Genomic DNA, 20,143 nt, shown 5'->3' with positions numbered 1-20,143 from the left:
TAAAGTTAATAATGAAAAAATAGCAAAACATCTGGGGAAAGTCTTTGGGTGCTATTTCGCCATACAGCACTCTGCATGTTTTTTTATACGTTTTAGGCCAAAACCTCATACAAAAACTATAGTAGTGTCACAGTCATGGCTCAACGTATTTCTAATCATTTCTTGTAGGCCTAATACTCTTCTGCAAAATAGCTTTTAGGGGCATTAAAGGGGAAAACATCAAGATAATTAAATGGTTGTAATGTACACAAAGTCGTTCAGAGAGAAACTTACTGTGTCATAAATGTTCGTTGAAGTGGTGATAGGAACCAGACATCTGAAGAGTTTAATCCACCTGAAAGCTCCCTCAAAGAAAGTCATTACATGAAATTCTTAGATATACACTGCCTGATGTCTGACACATTGTTTGACATAGTTTAATGATAAAACTTTGGCTTAAAATGTATTTTAATCCATTTATTTAAGTTCATTCATGGTGGAGGGGTACACGCAGAGCGTTGTGAGGCAAAATAGTCCCCAAAGATAAAGTTTTCCAGATTTATGACTGGTGATAGGAACCAGACATCTCAAGAGTTTAAACCCTCTGAAAGCTCCCACAAAGAAAGTTATTACATGACGTGGTTAGATATATGCTGCTTGATTTCTCACACAATGTTTTATGGTATTTTTTGTGATATTGCTTTGGCTTAAAATATATTTTCATTCATTTACAGTTTTGTTTATTTCAATCCATGTAAGGCAAAACAGTCCCCGAAGAAAACCTTTTCAGATTTATGACTATTTTGCCGTGGTTAGCATTACATATAAAAGCTCAGCAGACATGTACAGGTTCCCTGGTGGTTTTGGATAGTAAAATTAAATGGCTATATTCGTGTTGTAGACACTGTAGACCGCTGATTCCTGTCGCCCCAAGAAATCTGAGTTGTCAAGTTTCTCTACGGTGAACCGTCTCTTATGAACCGCCCTGAATGGCACTGTTTACACCTGAAGGACTGAATTATTCAGAAATTCTGAAAATTTTGTAGAATTCCCCTGAAATGCTTCGGACGTTTGGTTCGTATCAACGCTTATGTAAACAGTTCTGAATCGGTAATTATCTCCAGAGCGGATTTCACATCAAACCACTCTGAATGACGTTTAAATCTTAACCATTTAATTAAGCAGGACATTTGAAATATTGTCATAGTTCCCTTTTAATGCATTATGTCATTTGTTATGTTCCGTTTCCATGATGATGAAAGGTGGGAATGGTTATTATTCCACAAAGAAAGGGAAAATACCAAAAGCTCGACTCAGTGAGGCGTGCGATTCGGTTCAACAGACTCGCTGAAAAGAGCCGGTTCAAATAAAACGATTCTCTCGCGAGTCGGGACAGGAAGCCTCGCTCGAGCAGCTGATAATCGGACTGGCGATGTTCCGGTGAGAGGAGCTCGCCTCTTTTACGTGGATTTTTAAGGACTCTTGATTTCTTTTTAGGAATACAAAACCGAAGATTCAAATAACAGGACACCTGTTTCAACTCTGAGATCCATGAATCTGTATTTTAGTACTGACCGCGGTGTGTTTTCACCCGTTTTCTAGGCTGCTGCTGCGGGCCGGCTAACTGCTAGCTAACAATGAAGGCCTAAGCCGAAAGCTGTGGGATTTAAACCTTTCCGAGCTGGCTCACGAAACGAGGACTAACGTACTCAGGTATTCACCTAACACGAATAAACCCTTTCTACATTTACTTATTTTGGTAGCTAATGTTTTATTTAATATACAGGCAACAATTTAACATCGGTTCTGAGGTCCGCAAAGCATGTTATTCGAACTAGCAGCCTTGCTAGCCAGCTCACTATATGATGAATGTAACAGTGATGACGGAGTATCGATACATTACATGTTGGTGTTTTTAAGGAACCGTATTCCTCAGTCTAATCTTAAGTGAATTGTCAGAGTCTTTTGTAAGGTTAACTAGTAGACGTGAACGAAGACAGAAATAGTGCAGTTCTTTGGAAAAGGGTGGAGTCATTATGTAGCTACTGTAAACACTAAGCTAAGCGCAAAGTTACACAGAACCCCATGTACCTAAGGAATTGCATGATCTGCACGATCGCAATTGTGTAGGGGATTGCTTTTTTCCTTTGCATGGTATTATTTCAGTTTGCCGTAGGTTGTTTTCATGGCCCATGCTGCTTAATCATGTGTGTAGAAGCGATGTTGCAAATGAGGGAAACATATGCACTAGTACATTTCTGTTATTTCCTTCAGCCTTTTCAGTTAAGGTGATTTTGTGAGACTGTATGAATTTAGTCATTACTATTGGTCTTGATCACATATAGTGTCCATATTCAATATATTGTAGTTTATTGTATGCATATACTGTTTAATGTTGTGCAACTTTTCACCATTTTAACTTGTGCTCCAAGCCTCTGGCATTAAAACCTGTTTTGTTGTGCATCAGTGCAGTTATCAAAATTGGTTACAACTTCTGACTGCCCCTTTGCCTGTATTATTCTCAGGCATGGCCTCCCAGCTGCAAGTCTTCTCTCCTCCGTCCGTGTCTTCCAGTGCCTTCTGCCGGGTGAAAAAGATGAAGGTGGAGAGTTGCGCATGGGATGCCTCCAGTGAGGCCTATGGCTCTGTGGGCCAGGCCTATGGCTTCAACACTGCCCCAGCACTCCCTTTCAGTGCTTCCGGCCTGGTCTTCCCACCAGCCTCCCGGTGCCAGGTGGTGGTCCGTGCCGCCGACAGCACAGGGGGTGCCCCACAGGGCTCCAGCCGCCGTCCCACAGAGTCGCATGCGTCCCGCAGCCAGAGATACGGCGTGAAGAGGAAGAACGAGGAGGTGGACCGGTCGGGAGGCGGGGACAGCGGAAGCGGGAGTGTGCAGATTTTGGAGGAGCTGTCTGCTCCTGCATACTCAGCTCGTGCTGCTGGGGGCAACACAGCACAGTCGATCCCCCACTCTGCGCCCACCACCAAAAGCAGCAGCTCCAACTGTGAAGGAGACTACCAGTTGGTCCAGCATGAAATCCTCTGTTCCGTCTCCAGCAGCTATGAGGTGCTGGAGTTCCTCGGCCGTGGAACCTTCGGGCAAGTGGCCAAATGCTGGAAAAGGGGCACCAATGAAATCGTGGCCATTAAAATACTAAAAAATCATCCTTCATATGCACGACAAGGCCAGATAGAGGTGAGTTATTACTGGATGTAGAATCTGTTCTTGTAGAGCATCATTTTATTGTGTCTGTCCTGGATTACCAATGCAAGGAACATTTTAGTTTACTTTCACTGCTCTCAACAGACCTGACTCAACTCGTCACCATATTAAGAAACAATTTTAAATTGCTCAAAAAGAGCAGAGGAAACACTAAAATGTACATTGCTTAGGTACTTCACAACCAAGATGGGGAAATGTTGTCATAGGGCAAACTGAGATTGACAACAAGCAGTTTCTTCTTTTATGGTGCAGTGACACAACAGAAGTGAGATTGCCCCCAAAGGGTTCTGTGATGTACTGCAATCAATCAGACTGACGTAGTCGAACATTATAGTGCTTTTGGTTTTAGGTGAAGGATGTGTCAGCATTTTTAAAATTAATTGACAATGTTGAAGATTAGTAGACTTTGTCGAGTAATTATTGCAGCCCTGCTAATAATCACTAGTCACTGCTGCAACTGATTATGTAATATGGATGCTCCTATTACTATTAATTTTGACAGTGAATATGATCTGTAATTTAGAAAGTGCATTACATGCAGTCAGTTTTTCAATCCCTCTTTTCCAGGTGAGCATTTTGAACCGTCTTAGTGCAGAGAATGCTGACGAGTTCAACTTTGTGCGTTCGTATGAGTGTTTCCAGCACAAAGGCCATACATGCCTGGTGTTTGAGATGCTGGAGCAGAACCTCTATGACTTCCTCAAGCACAGCAAGTTTAGCCCTCTCCCACTACGCCACATCCGGCCAATACTGCAGCAGGTAGCCACAGCCCTGATGAAGCTCAAGAGCCTTGGCCTGATCCATGCAGACTTAAAGCCAGAAAACATCATGTTGGTGGACCCCATCAGACAGCCCTACCGGGTCAAGGTAATCGACTTTGGCTCAGCCAGCCACGTCTCCAAGGCTGTGTGCTCCACGTACTTGCAATCTCGCTACTACAGGTGAGGGAGTAAAATGGGCTAGCGATTGGTGATATTGGTGTATTTCACAGTGCATATTGGGCTTTTATTAAATTTATACATGTATTTTTCCAACTCTAGAGCTCCTGAGATCATTCTTGGCCTGCCATTCTGTGAAGCCATTGACATGTGGTCACTGGGCTGTGTGATTGCGGAGCTCTTTCTCGGATGGCCACTGTATCCTGGGGCATCTGAGTATGACCAGGTCAGATAACCTACTCTTTAGATAAGTTTTTCTCTGTAAATAGATAATTTATTGTATTACAGTATGCAGAATGCACTAAATTGGATTTTGTACTTCTCCAGATTCGGTATATTTCTCAGACGCAGGGCTTGCCAGCAGAGTATTTGCTTAGTGCCGGCACAAAAACCACCCGCTTTTTCCACAGAGGGCCTGATTCCAGTTATCCACTATGGAGGCTGAAGGTAAGCTCGCTCTCTCTCTCTCTCTCTGTATGTATGTATGTATAAATTTCGGAGGCCCTGTCCAACATTCTTTTTTTCTTTTGTATTTTTGCCTTATCATCCCCATGAAAACAGAATTTTACGTCAGGCTTTTAGAAAACATTCTTCAGGGTGGAGTTTATTTTATTTATTAATTTTTTTGTAAATACTTGTTTAAAATGTTTTTGTTTTTTAGATGGGTAAAATGCAGCTTTTTGAAAACGCTGACCTGATGCTGTTATCTGTGCATGGTTGTTGCTGTCTTTATTTATTGTGCATGCACAACTTTATATGCGTTATGGCTGAGTTCAGGTGCTTCTGTGTGCTCAGCAGTTGATGGTAGTAACTGTATTTAGCTTTACTTTTTCATTACACTGTAAGATGTAGGCATCAGTCTTCTGCTTTTGAATCTTAAATCTGACGTTTTTGTGGAGTCAACTTGATTGCCAATATTAGAAATATCTGAATTATTCTGAAGATCTGACTTGTTGATCACTAACCCTAACTCCTTAGTTCAGATTGAATAAGCAAGAAAAAGTCTTCTCTGCATGAGAACTATATCGACATGTCAGAGACAGTGACAAAGCCATGGTAACAAACTTATTTTCTGGCAGAAATCTGGCTTTGAGTCTATGTGAAATATTGAATTATGGAAGTCTACTGGCCTGCCTTAAGCCAAAACCGCCTACCATGTTTGTAACACGCCTCTGTCTCTGTAAAGCCGTTACCTTGTGTTTTTCCATTTGTTCAACAGACTCCATCAGAGCATGAAGCAGAGATGGGCATCAAGTCCAAAGAAGCACGAAAGTACATTTTTAATTGTCTGGATGACATGATGCAGGTATTTAAAGAAAACACAACCTGTAAACTGTTTGTTCAGCATATCCTGATCGAGATCTGTGCTGCAGTCTACAGTCAGTTCCTCTCCATGACCTTTCACTGAATGGACCCTCTTCCAGGTCAACTTGTCCTCTCACTTGGAGGGCACAGACATGCTGGCAGAAAAGGCGGACCGGCGGGAGTTCATTGACCTGCTAAAGAGGATGCTCCGGCTGGATGCTGATAAGAGAATCACCCCCACCAAGACACTGGCCCATCCCTTTGTCACCATGAGCCATCTGCTGGACTTCCCTCACAGCTCTCAGTAAGGACATGGAGTGCAAGGGTTGATGGGGGTGGTTGTTTTGTGACAAGATGGGTGTAAATAAATTGAGAACATTATTTTTGATGTATGCGCAAAAATCAGTAGTTCATAATAACAATAAATGATTAATGGTTGTTCTGACTATTCTCATTAAGGTTTTAATTATTGAAGCTTTAATTAGCTGGTTTCCATACATATATTAAGTCTAGTTTTGGACTGCATTGCAATACAAATATTGACTCACCATTGAAAATGCTTTATAGTCCAATACAGTGTATATTGGACTATAATATAGTGCTTAGGCCTAATGATTTTTCTTTGTTTCAGTGTGAAGTCTTGCTTCCAGAACATGGAGCTGTGTAAGCGAAGGAACGGTAGCTATGACAATGGGAAGGCTCTTTTTGCTGCTAATACTGTTCCTGGCACTACAGGCAACCTGACGGTGACCTTCAGCAGTCAGCTTAACCAGAACAACCAGGTGCAGGCACGTGCTCATTTAAGATCAGATAGTTCTGCTATGGCACTTTCTTCAAAAGAATGTGAAAAGCAACTAACTTGTTCTGACAGTCCTCAGAATTGCTGGTCTTGCTTGTGTTTAATCATCCTGATAGTGGAGAGATTCGCATGTAAAAAGACTATTTCTATATGCTGCAGAAGAATAGTCCCCAACTCCCCATGCATGCATGCATGCATGAATGACTTTGTTCTATGTTCTTTTGTTTTGGCAATAGATAAAGATCTTCAAGATGGTCTTCTCATCAGAACTGTTGTGTATGTTCTTAGGTTCCCTCAGCCGGTGGAGCAGTGCCTCTCCTCAATTACCAGCCAGCCCTTTATCAGCAGGCCACAATAAACATCCCGGGCCTGGCCCAGCCCAGTATCCCCTTGCAGAGCCGCCCCCCTCAGCTGTGTACCCAAACTGAGCCATTTCAGCAGACCCTCATTGTTTGCCCCCCCACAACCATACAGGGTAAGGCAAGCTTTGAAAAATTTTGCTACTGGTATTGGGTCATGACAACTAAAGTGTTATGTCTGCAAATCTAACCTGAAAAGCTGTTTTGGTAAAATACGTAGAATTTAGTTTTTGAAGGCATCGATTTTTAGCGTAGGAGCAAAATAGTTTGTTTCCTGCATTTTTCTTGATCAAAGGGACATATGTCTTTACATCTATTTTTTCCAAGGTGCTCATTTTCATGTATCTGTTATTTCCTGAAGGGCTTCCGTCCTCCAGCAAGACCTCCAGCTATCCGGTCAGAATGGAGAATGGAGTTCCTGTAGTGCAGCAGAGCCAGAATACGCAGCCTCTTCAGATTCAGCCAGGAATGCTGGCACAGGTAAGGCTGTTTGTGTTTTTCCATCACAGTCTGTTAGTGAAATGGCTGATCTCTAACTCCGAAGGATCTGAAGCATGATGATTTGATGATAAACGGAGGTGGCAGGGAGAGAGGAGGAGACCCTGCTGCTCTTTATAACGTCCATGAGACCATACATGTTCCCACAGTGGCACGTGAGATGGCAGCCTTGTACTCTTTACCCTGAGAGGGAAAATTCTCTAACTTGGCCATGCCTTTTGCCCTCCTCTCTCCCATGGCTACACCTCCACAGGGCTCCTGTACGCCGCTGATGGTGGCCACATTGCATCCCCATGCACCGGGCGTGCCGTCTCAGTACTCGCTGCCCCTGGCACTGGGCTGTGGGGCAGGAAGGCCTTCCCTGCTGGAGCAGACAGCCACCGTGCTGGTAAAGAGCCACCTACCTGGGACTCTACCACTAACATCTTTCATGCCTCCCTGCTTCTTGCTCTCACTTTCATGACCTCTGCTTCTTCTTGTATCCTTCATTCCACAGATCTTTCTAGCTTTCTGCCCCCCCCCACCCCCCCCCGCCCCCATTGTTTTTATTTTATTTATTTTCTGGTTTCCTTTTACTATAACTTTTTTCAGTTTCTGTCTCCTATGACTTTTCATTCTCTTTAGGTTGTCTGTCTTATGTTCTTTCTCCCACTGTTTTATCTTTTTTCAGCTTCTGTCTCTTGCTCTAACTCTCTAGCTTTCTCTTTTTATCCTTCCTGTTTGGCTTAATTTCCATTTCTTTTTCATCTTCACATTTCAGTGTCTGTATTTTTTATTTTTTTTTTTTTTTTTTTTCCTTCTTTCTCTGCTCTTACTGTTTTCTAGTTTTATTCCACTGTTATTTTTAGTTTCAGCTTCTCTATCTCTTGCACCTCTCTCTTCTCCCGCATTCTCTCTCTGCGCAGGTCTGCTCCAGGCATGGGATGCATGTGCTGACTCGTCCATTTGGCTGCTTGCAGCTTCTTGTTATTTTGTGCCCCTTCCCCCATCTCCCACTCCTCTTTTTTTTTTTTTTTTTTTTCTTCTTCTCTCAGGGGAGGAAGCTCACTTCGTCCGCAGCTCAAGGACACTCACACTCCTTCATAGCCCTGTCTATCCACAGGTCCTCTGGCCTTGTCTCTGCCACTATAGCCATGGCTCTTCTTTTTTTTTTTCTTTTGATTTTATTAGATTGCTGTCTATGTGAAGTTGTCCTTTTTAATCATTTTCTAAACTGTTAACAGCTAATGCTCCTTTCAACAGGTTGTTGGACTTTGACCACCTGCTCCCCTCATCCCATCTGGTTTTGTTATTAAATGCTTGTGGAAGGTTATTGCACGGCGTGCTGGTCTTGGCTTGAAAACTTTTATAAATACATGGCTGTGCTTATGCAAAGCTCCGAGCTGTATTTTAGGCTTTGGAACTGAAATGCTGGATTTTATGTAGATGTGGATTGTTGACTTTGGGCTGTGCTTTTACTGTTTCATAGTCATGCTTAAACTGTCTGTGTTCCATCAGCATGCTGGTTAAGGGACTGTTACTTTTGTCATGTTACAGTGTTTTTGGAATTACTTATGCATACACATACAGTACTATTCTTGAGTGCATTAGTCTTCATATACCCTCCCTCCAACACAAGTATCTCTTGCAGAGGTTTACTGTCCGCCTCAAAATGACCCTCCACTGCTTATTTTGAGGCAGTGAAATGTGAAATATTGCCCTCATAGAAGTGACTCGGTAAAACTAGTTTGCTTGAGCATGTGTGTTTTTTTTCTTGTCTGTCCCTTTTCAGCAGGCCTGGCAGGCGGGCACGCAGCAGATCCTTCTCCCACCTGCCTGGCAGCAGGTGCCAGGTATGACCCTTCATGGCACTGGCACAGCGCAGACTATCACAGAATCGCCCCTGGAGACCATCCTCTCAGACAGCTCCACACAGCAGACACCCAACTGGAGGTAGGCATAATGTGGACAAATTGAGAATTGGATTGAAACTGGGTTTTCTGGGGACTGGGGAATATTCATTGTCCGACATATTTTCATCATGAAATTTTCTCACAATATAAAAGACAGCTGTTGTGCTCAAATGACATAGAAAATCAATTTTTTCTTTTCGAAAACCAACAAAATGCAATATTTACAATAAAAAAAAACATAAAATGGCACAATGATACTGTATGCGTATCATTATTATATAGGTCTAGTTAGAACTGCGACCTTATATAGGTCGCAGTTAGAACTGGAGTTAAGAACTGTGCCAGACAGCACTGTAATCTTTACCAAGAACTGTGAAGCTGCTCCAACATAAAATAAAGCATGGAACATACTGGTAGTGCCTGTACATGGCATGTACTGTGCTGCATTACTGAGTTCCAGCACATGTTTGGTGAAATGCTGTACATGAATATAACTGTTTTCCATATTTTTAATGAATGTAATAATTGAAGTAGGTCATCCAGCAAATTAAGACATTCATGAAATTCTTATATGTATCCTTACTACACCCTCATTTCAAGTCCCCCGATGATGTGTCTAATCATCTCCCCCAGGGCATCTCATAGTACAGTTCTTCAGCAGAACCCTCATGTTTCGAACTCTACTCAGTCTCTCAACCGTGGGGCATCCAGCACCGCTCGATCATCGCAAAGCAAAAGAAACAAGGCTCGCTGCCTGGACAGCAGCAGGTACTTCCCCAACAACCTCACTCACTTTATGCATGTTTTGTGAGTGGGAGAAATGAATCTGATTTAACAGTTTAAAAAGTGAAGAAATACATCTTAAAGTAAATAAAATCTTAAACTTAATAGAATGCTTTAACTAAATGTATTTAGACTAATTACATTCATTTATCTAATTCCATTAGAAATGACTGGTAAGGATCAAACTTGCATAATTCCCTTATTCTTTTCTTTCACTGCAGTGGTCTGGTTGGCACACCTTACAATAGTGCTGCCCTCTCTCAGCCAATTGTCATCTCTGACACGCCCAGCCCTGCTGTCAGTGTCATCACCATCCACAGTGACTCTGATGATGAGGACGAGAGAAAGTTCCACCCTGCTAGGTGAGGTCACATTTCTTGGGGTTAAAGCCAGAAAGGCAGTAGTGTTTAAGGTCTTTTGAACAGCTTGCATGCAAGGGGTGGGGTGAAAATGGCTTGTTCCTCATTTTGAATGTTATGTTACTTTTTGATTTGGACAGCTGTGGACCCAGTCAGAGAACGAACGTTATCAGCTGTGTCACAGTCCATGATTCAGACTCCTCCACTGCTAGCCCCCTGACCCCTCTGCCCCGAAACAGCCTGGCAGCTCAGCCCTCGCGCCTGGTGAAGTCCTTGGCGGTTGTTGCTCCTTCAGTGAAAACCCAGCCCGGGGAAAGCTCAGCACTGGCCAAAGTAGCTACAGGTGAGTACCATAGAAAAGAATGCATTAAATATGTGGCCCCCAAACTACTGACCGCAATAAAGGGAGATTAGCATTGTTCTGGACAAGTTATGTTACTAACATTAAACGCAAGCTAATATTTCCGGTTAGCTTTTGCCCCTTGTGTAAATACACCATTGTATTTGAAGTGCTGTAACTGATATAATTAAGCATATTTCAAATGCATGAATTCTGTTATACCTGTGTATATAGGAGTCTTGCAGAGTTCCTACATCAAGCCTAAGAGGGCAGCCACACGGCAACCATGCAGCTCAGGGGACAGTGTTAATCTCCAGGAGCCCAGCAGGTCCCAACCACTCAACCTCAGCCAGGTTAGTATACAGACTTCTGTATGATGAAGAGCCAGTTTTAAAGGCTTATATTTTGTATATATTAGCATTACTTTTTATTTTGATCCACATAGTGTTATCTCTTGGTTAAGAATGCAGCTCTTAAGAATACACATGTTGAAAAGCTACAGTTTGTAGATGGGCACAGTAGTTTTTACCTGTACCAATGGGATACCTTGCCTTCCCTTGAGATGCCCTGTTTTGATTTTCACTGGCACCTGAAAGTTATTACATTACATAAGCTTAAATGTTGCACAAAAACAATGGTATGTGATTATGCATGCTAGACAAATGGCCCATTTCTGCTGAAATGGAGAGTAACGAAACCTATCAGACTGCAGCAATGGTCAAAAGTCTGGCTTTTGTTGCCTAAATTGTGGTTTGTTTTCTTTGCCAAACTATAGTTGAAAGCACATATTGAAACTCTTGCCCCAGAGCTTAAGTGCTGATGAGTCACAAGGGAATAAAAGGTTTGGGTTATGGCATAATTCTCAATGCAGTATTTTTAGTGAGTTGTTTGTTGCAGATTTGACAAAGGAAAAAAAAATCTGATTGAAAATGTTAATAGTAATGATAATGACTTTTTACACAGACCACGGTCTCATCATCTCAAGACCACACTAGTGGCTCCTCACTGCGCCGGCAGCAGACCTACCCCCCTTCCTCTTCCCAGTACCGCCTCCAGGAGGCCCTGCCATTCACCAGCGCCCCCAGCTTGTACACGTACCCCGCCTCTGCCGCGCTGGCCTCTGCCTCACACACCATGGAGCAGCTGCTTGTCCAGGGCTCCTCCCCTTCGATCCATGTTCCGCCCACCAGTCACTATGCAGCCAGTCTTCTCCCAAAAGACACGGTGGGCGGCGTGGTCCACGGATTACCTGCCCACTACCAGCAGCATTTCTCCACTCACCCTTATGTTGGCACAAACACCAGCAGCACTAGAGGAGGTGCAGCCTATGGTGGCTATCAGCTCAGTCCTAGGAGAGTCACTCAGTATCCATACATATGAGGCACATAGTAGAGAACTGACTGAAGCGTAGTAACCAAGATAGGACCACATCCTCATAGACTTGCCATTGAAACTGCTGCGACATTAACTGCTATTACCTATTTAATTGAACTATTTTAGATTTTTTTTTAAGGTTGATATTTAGAAATATTATATTTTACTGGTCTCACTTTGTATCCTTCCTCTGGAAAAGTCCTGTTATTTGCTAGGGTTAAGTTTATTTTCCTAGCACGAGAAACGTGGTGACATGGTGTTGAGAAAAGGAAAAAAAAAACCTTCTTTAGCAATAGCGAAACACTATTGAAAAGCTGACACAAAGGGACAGCTGGATCCTGGTACAGCGCGACCCCCGGTAGTTCTCTCTGTACTACTAAGAGTTCCACACTAACCCTGTAATCCACTTTTGACCCTTTTAGTGGTTTTAATGTTTCGTGTCTTTATGTTAGTCCCCTTTTTTATCATTTTAAATTATGTTCCATCGTGTTGGTTTTTACTTTTACTGGAAGATGCGTATTGAAGTGACTGAAAAGGAAAAAAAAAAAGAATCAGGAGTATGTACGGAGCTCATGCGGCTCCACTATTTAAGTGAAGACTTAAGTGTTAGTTAAATCAAGGGCAAGGTAGGATTGTAGGAAGTATGTTGTGCTGAACGTAAAATGATAGAATTCAAACAATTAATTGGTTTTGTCTAGAGTTGTTTTTATCTTGTTGAAGTCCATTAATTCCTCTGGAAAAAGAGAAGCTTACGAACTGTGATCATGTCAAAGCCAATGAATATGTACTGACTAGAATTTCCCTTGCCTTTATTTCTTCTCAACTAAGGATTCAGGCAGACATCTGGAAAACGATTACATTCTGTTGATCCGTTTGCTGAATTGATGTGCTGTTAAGGTTCTTTTGATGCTGTTAGGAGTAGAACTTGCTTAGCAAAATGAACTAACACCAAAAAAAATGACCTGTCAAAATGCAGGGCTCAGTGTTGGTGAGCTTTTGAGCATTTGTTTTCTCTTTTTGCTTAATGTACCTGCATCCTTGAGTGACTAAGGATGAACAAGGTCTAGCTTACAACAAAGGCAGGTGGCATTACATGGTGACCAAACGCTGGTTTGTCCTCGTTTGCAGATCCTTTGCTCAAAAGCACACTGGCCTAACTACATGGTCTTACTTGTTCTGCTCTCAATAAGATGATGTGCCTTGACATTCTTTCTCTCTCTCTCCATGTTTGGCAGTTTTTGAAGTCAAGAGTACATTTTCTCATCGACCGCAAATGTACTGTATGCATTTTGTAACGTCAAAATTACGAGAAGTACATCTGAACACCTCTGTTGTAATACCATCCAATAAACAACACAATTCCATTTGTGTCCATCTGTCTGTTTTGTGTTTTAATTCAATGTTTATTTTTTAAGGTAGAAAGAAAAATGCAGTCAGGGTTTCGACACCTTGTCTGTTTTGCATATTTCCTCCCATACTGAATTCAGATTAAGGAAAAAAGTCTCGATCTGTAAGAGGCAAAAAAGTTATGTTTGAATACTTTCTATACCAGGACCTTATATAGCTTATGTATTACTGATGATCTGTATAGAATTAATTTACTGTAGATGTGCCTTCACCTTGTCCAGTTGCTTCAGAGTGTCATCAGCAGCTATTGCTTCCTTTTCATCTTTGGCCTTCTTGCACATGGTTTGGTAGATGTTCAACGTTGCCATTTTGATCGTGCCCAGCAACAAAGTCTTCTTGGCTGCAGTGTTTTGTATATGGACCCATGTGGATTCCTGTATCAAGACACTGAGGTTAAAGAATTTGTAGATGTATAATATAAACTGGATGGCGCTGCACATTATAATCTGCATCTGGAATTTCTGGAACAGTCAAGCATTTTACAAATCACATACAACTAATTTATGGTGCAGGATTACTCATGTTCTGCAATAATGCAAAACAAGTGAGAATCTTATGTTGTAAAATTTTCAACGGGTCACTTTACAAATAGGTGTACCAGAGCAAAACAAGTCTACTGCAGTGAAACTTCACTTTACTGTGCAAAAGTCCACCCATAACTTTCATTTAAGTCCAAATGGTCATTATATACAATTATTCATTTTTCTGGAGATATTTCCGAGGAGATTAGATATACAACTAATGAATAAGAACTGGAGTAGTCAATGGGGAAAATAAAAAAAAAATCTGGATTCTCCCAAACTGAAGTTCAAAAATGCTAAGAACCACATTTCCTCTGTGTATTTAACAACAGTATATGACCTGGCAGACCCTCAAAACTGCCACCATCAGGAAAACGGTCCACTCTGGCTTTAGAGCTGAAAAAAATCCAGTTGTTTCTGTCCATCTTTCTACTCTGAGAAGACCGGTAGGTCAACCTAATCTGGGACTGCTTTGGTCAGCGGGCCACACTTTTGGCAGCCCTCGTGTAATTAACAGCCTGTAGGAACTGAACCGTAGCATGATGAGGACAAAAGAGATCATTTAAAAAATGCTTTTTCAGCAGGGAATGCTGGTCTAAACCGGTTTATGCTGGTTTAGCTTGTCACTCATGGTTATGGGAAGCCAGTGCAAGGTTAGGTCTAGCAGTGGAGCACTAACCCAGAGGCTGGACTCGGCGCGGGCTGTGTCCAGTTCACTCTGCAGTGTGGCCAGTGTGTTGTTGTAGTACAGGATCTTGTCGTCGTTCTGCTCCATGTAGTGGGTGAGCCGAGCGCGGATGTTCTCGGCAGCGGCCTGGCCCTGCAGGGAGCTCCCCAACAGCTCCTCCTTCATCTGCATCCGCGTGTCTACACGGGAGATGAGCTGCCAAGGCTCCTGAAACTGAACAAAACATGTGACGTCAATTAATTCTGAAATGTTTAATCAACCTATGGCATAAAAAGAACAGACAAATCGATATACATGTTTTTCCTCTAACCCCAAATGTAACTGATCTATTGGTGTGATTTAGTGTCCAGTTTGCGTCTTTAGTTTTGCTCTGGTGCTACGAGGCTAAGCTAACAAGAAGCTATAGCGCGCCATTTAGCATTGTGCAAACCGCCGGCCTAAATAGACCTGTTTACAGTAGCTATGTGGTTTCTGACTCTGTATGACATACAGGACAGTGCAAAAGTCAAAACCCACCCCCCATTTATTTAATTTCCTGTCAAAAGTCCAGTCCTGATTGTGGGAGTAATTGGATATGACTAAAATAGTGAGAAACTTGGGGCTAGAAAAAAAAAAAGATTCAGAGAAAATGCAGTCACCATCAGATAAACAGAACCTTCATCTTTGAAAGCAAATTTAGCTTCAAGCTAGATCCAAGTGTTTTTCTGTCCACACTTTCCCTGTAAAAACTTAATGCTATGGGTCAGAGGGATGTGTAGCACTCAAGAAAAAGCATGGAAAAAGACAAAAGAGAAAAAACGCACAAAGAAGATGCTTGTGTTCTCGGAGCTGATCACTGACCACCCCAGAGTCCAGACCTCAGCATTGCTGAATGTGTCTCGGATTGCTTGCAGCGTAGAAGCAGAAAGTGCAACCAACTTCTAAGACTCTAATATCCCTGCAGATTTTGTTGAAAACTGAAAGTAAATCTTTGAAAATAATGGAAGCTGTAAAAAGGCAGAATGTGGGAAAAACTTTGTTAAATGTCGTTTATGAGGCTTCTGTGTAATTTTCTGTCAAATATAGCGTCACTCTCTGAAAAAAAATAACGTATCTCCAGAAGATTAACTGTACAGGAAAAGGCTAAATTGATTATGGTGTTCCATAGAGGTTAATGTAACCTTGTAATGTAATTTGATCATCTTTGTCACACAAAAAGAGCAGCTACCGTGTTCAAATAATGTAGAAAAATGGAGATTTTTTTTTTTATTCATGGCCATTTTGCAAGGCAATTAGATAAATGCATAGTACTGTGCATCTGTAGAAATGTATAGACACCATCCAGGCTTCTAGAGTGCTGCTGCTGTTGTTTTAGGTTGCATATTTTCTTTTATAGCTTTTGTTTTACGTTTGTCCATTTTTTCGCAGTAAGTCTGAAATAACTAAATCAAGTCTAATTGAGATCATAGAACAGGTTAGTAACGTGCGTATGAGGATTTAGGAATCCAGTTTGCACTATGCTTATTGAGCTCTAAGGGCTACACTTAGAGAAAGAACAACCCAATGACAACAAAAATATTATGTGCAAGCGTTACTGTGACATAACAGTGTGGTACTACGATTTTTTCAGAAGCTTGTCTTTTCAAGTCCAAAGTCAGATCTGAGATTTCTGTCCTGAAATGAAGTCATATGCCTCACCTGCTTGCAGGACTTTATGACGCTAGCTAAGTAATTGGGGTAGATCTGATACTTTTCCACTAGCTTGTTCAGCCTATCCCTCTTAATGATAAGCTCCTGGAGCTCTTCTTTTAGAGTTTGTAGTTTCTCTGCTTTGTGGAGGGTTAGTTCCTTCTCCTGCTTTGCCTTCTTCCAAGCTTGGCATTGTTTCACTTTCATCTCCTGAATTCGGAAAATAATTGATAGGAGAACAGCTTTAATTTTTAGGTCAGTGTTCGCAGTCATGGTCCTTGAGGACCCCTGATGCCCTGAATGCTATTACATGAAGTGGTTATGACTACATTAAATACATGAATACATTAAATACGTGAATACATAAAAACAGCACAAAGAAGATATATCTCATATTTTACCTTATCAACTTTATAGATTTTTGCAAATATACACAAGTTCCAAATTTCATGCCTGCAACACATTTAAAAAAATTTGGCACAGGGGCAATTTCAGACCAGGAAGTTTGTAAAATGATCAAAAACGCCTGTTTTGGAAAATTCCACAGATAACAGGTGAATGAGTAACAGGTGATGCTCTCATGACTGGGTATAGGATAAGCATTTACAAAAGGCTCAGTCATTTACGAGAAAGAATGGGTTGAGGTTCACCACTTTGCAAAATAGAAACTTTGTGACTTTAAGAACAAAAATGATCCCTAAGGAAATGAGGAATTTGACCATCTCCAATGCATAACATCATCAAAAGATTCAGAGAATATGGAGAAATCTCAACACTTAAATGACAATTCAAAAACCAATATTGGATGCCCATGACCTTAGATCCCTCAGAAGGCACTGCATTAAAAACCAACATGCTTCTGTAATAAATATAATCACTTGGGCTTGAGAATACTTCAGAAAACCCTTGTCTGTAAACACAGTTCCTTGTATCTACAAATGCAAGTTAAGACTCTACTATGCAAAGTGGAAACAATATATCAACAGTATCCAGAAATGCTGCCGATTTCTCTGGGCTGAAGCTCATCTGAGATGGGCTGATGAGTTTCGTATTGTTTTTGGAAATTTTGCAAAGTACAAATGCCAGTGCCCTTCAAGGCATGGGGGTATTTTAGAGCCAATGTCATGAGTAACATCGGTGAAGACAGCATTCATTCTGAGGGGTACACATACATTTTGAAGAAACATGCTACCTTCTAGACAACATCTTTTTCAGGGACATCCCTGCTTGTTCTGGCAAGACAATGCCAAGCCACATTCTGCATGTTACAACAGCATGGATTCACAGTAAGGCAGTGCTGGTGCTAGACCAGCCTGCCTGCAGTCCAGACCTGTCACCCACTGAAAATGCGTGCTGCATTATTAAACATAATATATGACACTGAAGACCCTGTTGAGCAGCTGACATATCACATTAAACAATAATGTGCAAAGAAATTCCACCTTTGCAGTTATTATTGTTGTCCTTACTCCCAAACGATTACTGAATGTTATTAAAAGGAAAGGTGATGTAACACAGTGGTAAACATGTGGAATTGTGGACATTTTTGGAAAATGTAGCAGGCATCAAAATTCAAATATGAGTATATACACAAAAAAGTTAATTAAACATTAAATCTCTTGTCTTTGCACTGTTGTCTTTGAAAGAATTTGCAAATCACCGCTGTCTGTTTATATTTACATTTTTTCTTATACTCCCAACTTTTTCAGAATTGAGTTTGTACATCTTAACAATTGAATTATGAAGAGATTTTTAAAAATGGGTGGAATCCCCCTTTAAGAGTCATAGACCTGAAATAACCATAAATTCACTCAATAAAATCCAAATATAAATGTAAATAATCCAAAATAAAATGCCCAAAATGACCAACATATCCCCAGACAAGCAACATATGTAATTATAAACTGAGGCAAAATGAAGGATACCTTGAGATACTGGTCAAAATTCTTCAGTCTCTCCTTGATCTTGATCTCTTTCTGTTCCAACGTCTCTTTCCTGACTCTTTGGGAATTTAGAGTCAAATCAAGTTCCTGTAAGAGAAGGTACTTGTTGTCTCTGGAGATGAACAGATTTGCTTATATAAAAGTCATGTTAGCAGAGTAATCATATATAAAAATAGACTTCATATTCCAATTTCATGAAGAAAACCGTCATGTACAGAACCTTGTGAATGTCCTTCTCTTCTCGTCGCCTCTGAGTAAGACGGGTGGTAGCAGCGAAGAAGGCCTGGGGAGGTCCAGTATTGCTGCCATATACAATAAAACACAAAATACAATGAAATCCAATCATGAACACTTCAAAAGATTAAATGACGAAGTACATTCTTATTTCTAAATCCTCTTACAATACATGGCTTTTCAGTTTGTCTGCAAAGCGGCTTTTAAAGTAATCAGACAGCAGCCCATTGGCCTTTTTATCATCCATTGCTTGATGCCTTGGCCTAGTGCTAAAAAGCTACCAGCTGAAAATCACCAGCTCTTTTTTTCAAATGCCATCATTTTACTGTAGTAGATGTATTTATGGTCTCCTAGCAACCAGTTCTCAGTCAACTTTATACTGTCCCAGTCTTCATTCCATCTTGAAGACTTGAAGATGACATCATAAAAGAGTGATGTAGCATGTTACTGCATGAGAGGAATTAAGGCAAAGTTAATGATTACATTTAAAGGGGAATCCCACTGATTTTTCACATTTTCTGCGTGTTCAGTTGCTTGTTAACACAAATAGCTAATCAGCCAATCACATGGCTGCAACTCAATGCATTTAGGCATGTAGAGGTGGTCAAGATAACTTGCTGAAGTGCAGACCGAGCATCAGAATGGGGGAGAAAGGTGATTTAAGTGACTTTGAACGTGCCGTGGTTGTTGGTGCCAGGCGGCTGGCCTGAGTATCAGAAACTGCTGATCTACTGTGATTTTTACGCACAACCATCTCTAGGGTTTACAGAGAATGGTCCGAAAAAGAGAAAATATCCAGTGAGTGGCAGTTGTGTGGACAAAAATGCCTTGTTGATGTGAGAGGTCAGAGGAAAATGGGCAGACTGGTTCCAGACAATAGAGAGGCAACAGTAACTCAAATAACCAACCAAAATCTCTGAGGAATGTTTCCAACACCTTGTTGAAAGTCTGCCACGAAGAATTAAGGCAGTTCTGAAGGCAAAAGGGGGTCCAACCTTTTACTAGCAAGGTGTTCCTAATTAAGTGGCCGGTGAGTGTATGATAGCACTCAATTTTTTGGTTGGTATTAAAGGGAAAAACCACAGATTTTTGATGTGAAATGCCCCAGAAACACGTACCGAATCAGAACAGTGATGGTGATCAGAATCAGATGTCTGAGAGAGTTTAATATCTCTGAAAGCTACCTCACAGAAATACATTATTACATTAGGATTTGTTATAAATTCACTGCCTGGCTCCTGGGGCATTGTGTTATAATAGTTTTGTTGTAAACTTTTAGACTAAAACTTATTTTTAAAATACATTCATGGCGGAGATGTTCACACAGGTCGTCGTAAAGCAAAATAGTACCACTATCATTAAAATTACTTATAAAAAGAAGGCACATATAGCTTCACTGATTGTTTTGAATAGTAAGTCAATATTAGTCATTTGTATTAATCACTAATACATTGGCCGGTTCTTATCATCACCACTGTGATAAGTTTCTCTATCATAAACTACTGCACATCAGGACTTTGAATGGCTCTGTTTACATCTCATCAGAGGAATTCCTTTTTAATCTCATTTGATGGCTGTTTACTGATCTATCAATCAGGGCTGGGTTTTTTCTGAAAGCATCTTAGCACAAAGATGATCCTTAAATGGCAAAGCAAGCATCACACTACACACTCCAGTTCTACTAGTTGAACTTAAAGAGCAAGTCCACCTATTTTTCAAACTTTGTGCATAATTCCCTTGTTACACTGTAAACAGGGTCATTGATAGTGGTTTGGTGTGAAGCGGTTCATTGTAGAGAAACTTACAGACGGCTGTTTATTTACAGCGATGGTG

At 41.1% G+C, this 20,143-nt stretch overlaps 2 protein-coding genes across 7 annotated transcripts; one reads left to right on the top strand and one right to left on the bottom strand.

The window, feature by feature from the left end:
* Positions 1–1,372: 1,372 nt before the first annotated feature.
* si:ch211-160o17.4 (homeodomain-interacting protein kinase 1) lies at positions 1,373–13,221 on the top strand. Of its 6 annotated transcripts, XM_017712677.1 has the most exons (18): positions 1,373–1,419; positions 1,582–1,692; positions 2,505–3,175; positions 3,770–4,143; positions 4,243–4,366; positions 4,468–4,587; positions 5,360–5,446; positions 5,565–5,749; positions 6,077–6,233; positions 6,533–6,719; positions 6,965–7,083; positions 7,355–7,489; positions 8,873–9,033; positions 9,627–9,761; positions 9,998–10,138; positions 10,276–10,478; positions 10,710–10,828; positions 11,439–13,221. In XM_017712677.1, exons 3-18 carry the CDS (start codon positions 2,507–2,509, stop codon positions 11,853–11,855), a joined length of 3,333 nt encoding a protein of 1,110 aa, XP_017568166.1. In that variant the 5' UTR covers positions 1,373–1,419; positions 1,582–1,692; positions 2,505–2,506; the 3' UTR covers positions 11,856–13,221. The 6 variants fall into 6 exon arrangements, with proteins under 6 accessions (XP_017568166.1, XP_017568183.1, XP_017568175.1 ...); XM_017712694.1 differs by having other exon boundaries at positions 1,391–1,692; positions 6,077–6,227; XM_017712686.1 differs by having other exon boundaries at positions 1,391–1,692; positions 8,876–9,033.
* LOC108436307 (coiled-coil domain-containing protein 42-like) lies at positions 13,220–18,432 on the bottom strand. The gene is made up of 5 exons (XM_017712722.1): positions 18,297–18,432; positions 18,059–18,163; positions 14,457–14,678; positions 13,469–13,630; positions 13,220–13,357 (listed from the first exon to the last, which is right to left on the bottom strand). The coding sequence occupies exons 1-5, from the start codon at positions 18,420–18,422 to the stop codon at positions 13,283–13,285; spliced, it is 690 nt and encodes a 229-aa protein (XP_017568211.1). The 5' UTR covers positions 18,423–18,432; the 3' UTR covers positions 13,220–13,282.
* Positions 18,433–20,143: the final 1,711 nt, after the last annotated feature.

Source organism: Pygocentrus nattereri, chromosome 21, assembly GCF_015220715.1.
Source record: "Pygocentrus nattereri isolate fPygNat1 chromosome 21, fPygNat1.pri, whole genome shotgun sequence".
Taxonomy (NCBI): domain Eukaryota; kingdom Metazoa; phylum Chordata; class Actinopteri; order Characiformes; family Serrasalmidae; genus Pygocentrus; species Pygocentrus nattereri.
This window is presented reverse-complemented; position numbering and strand designations above follow the sequence as displayed.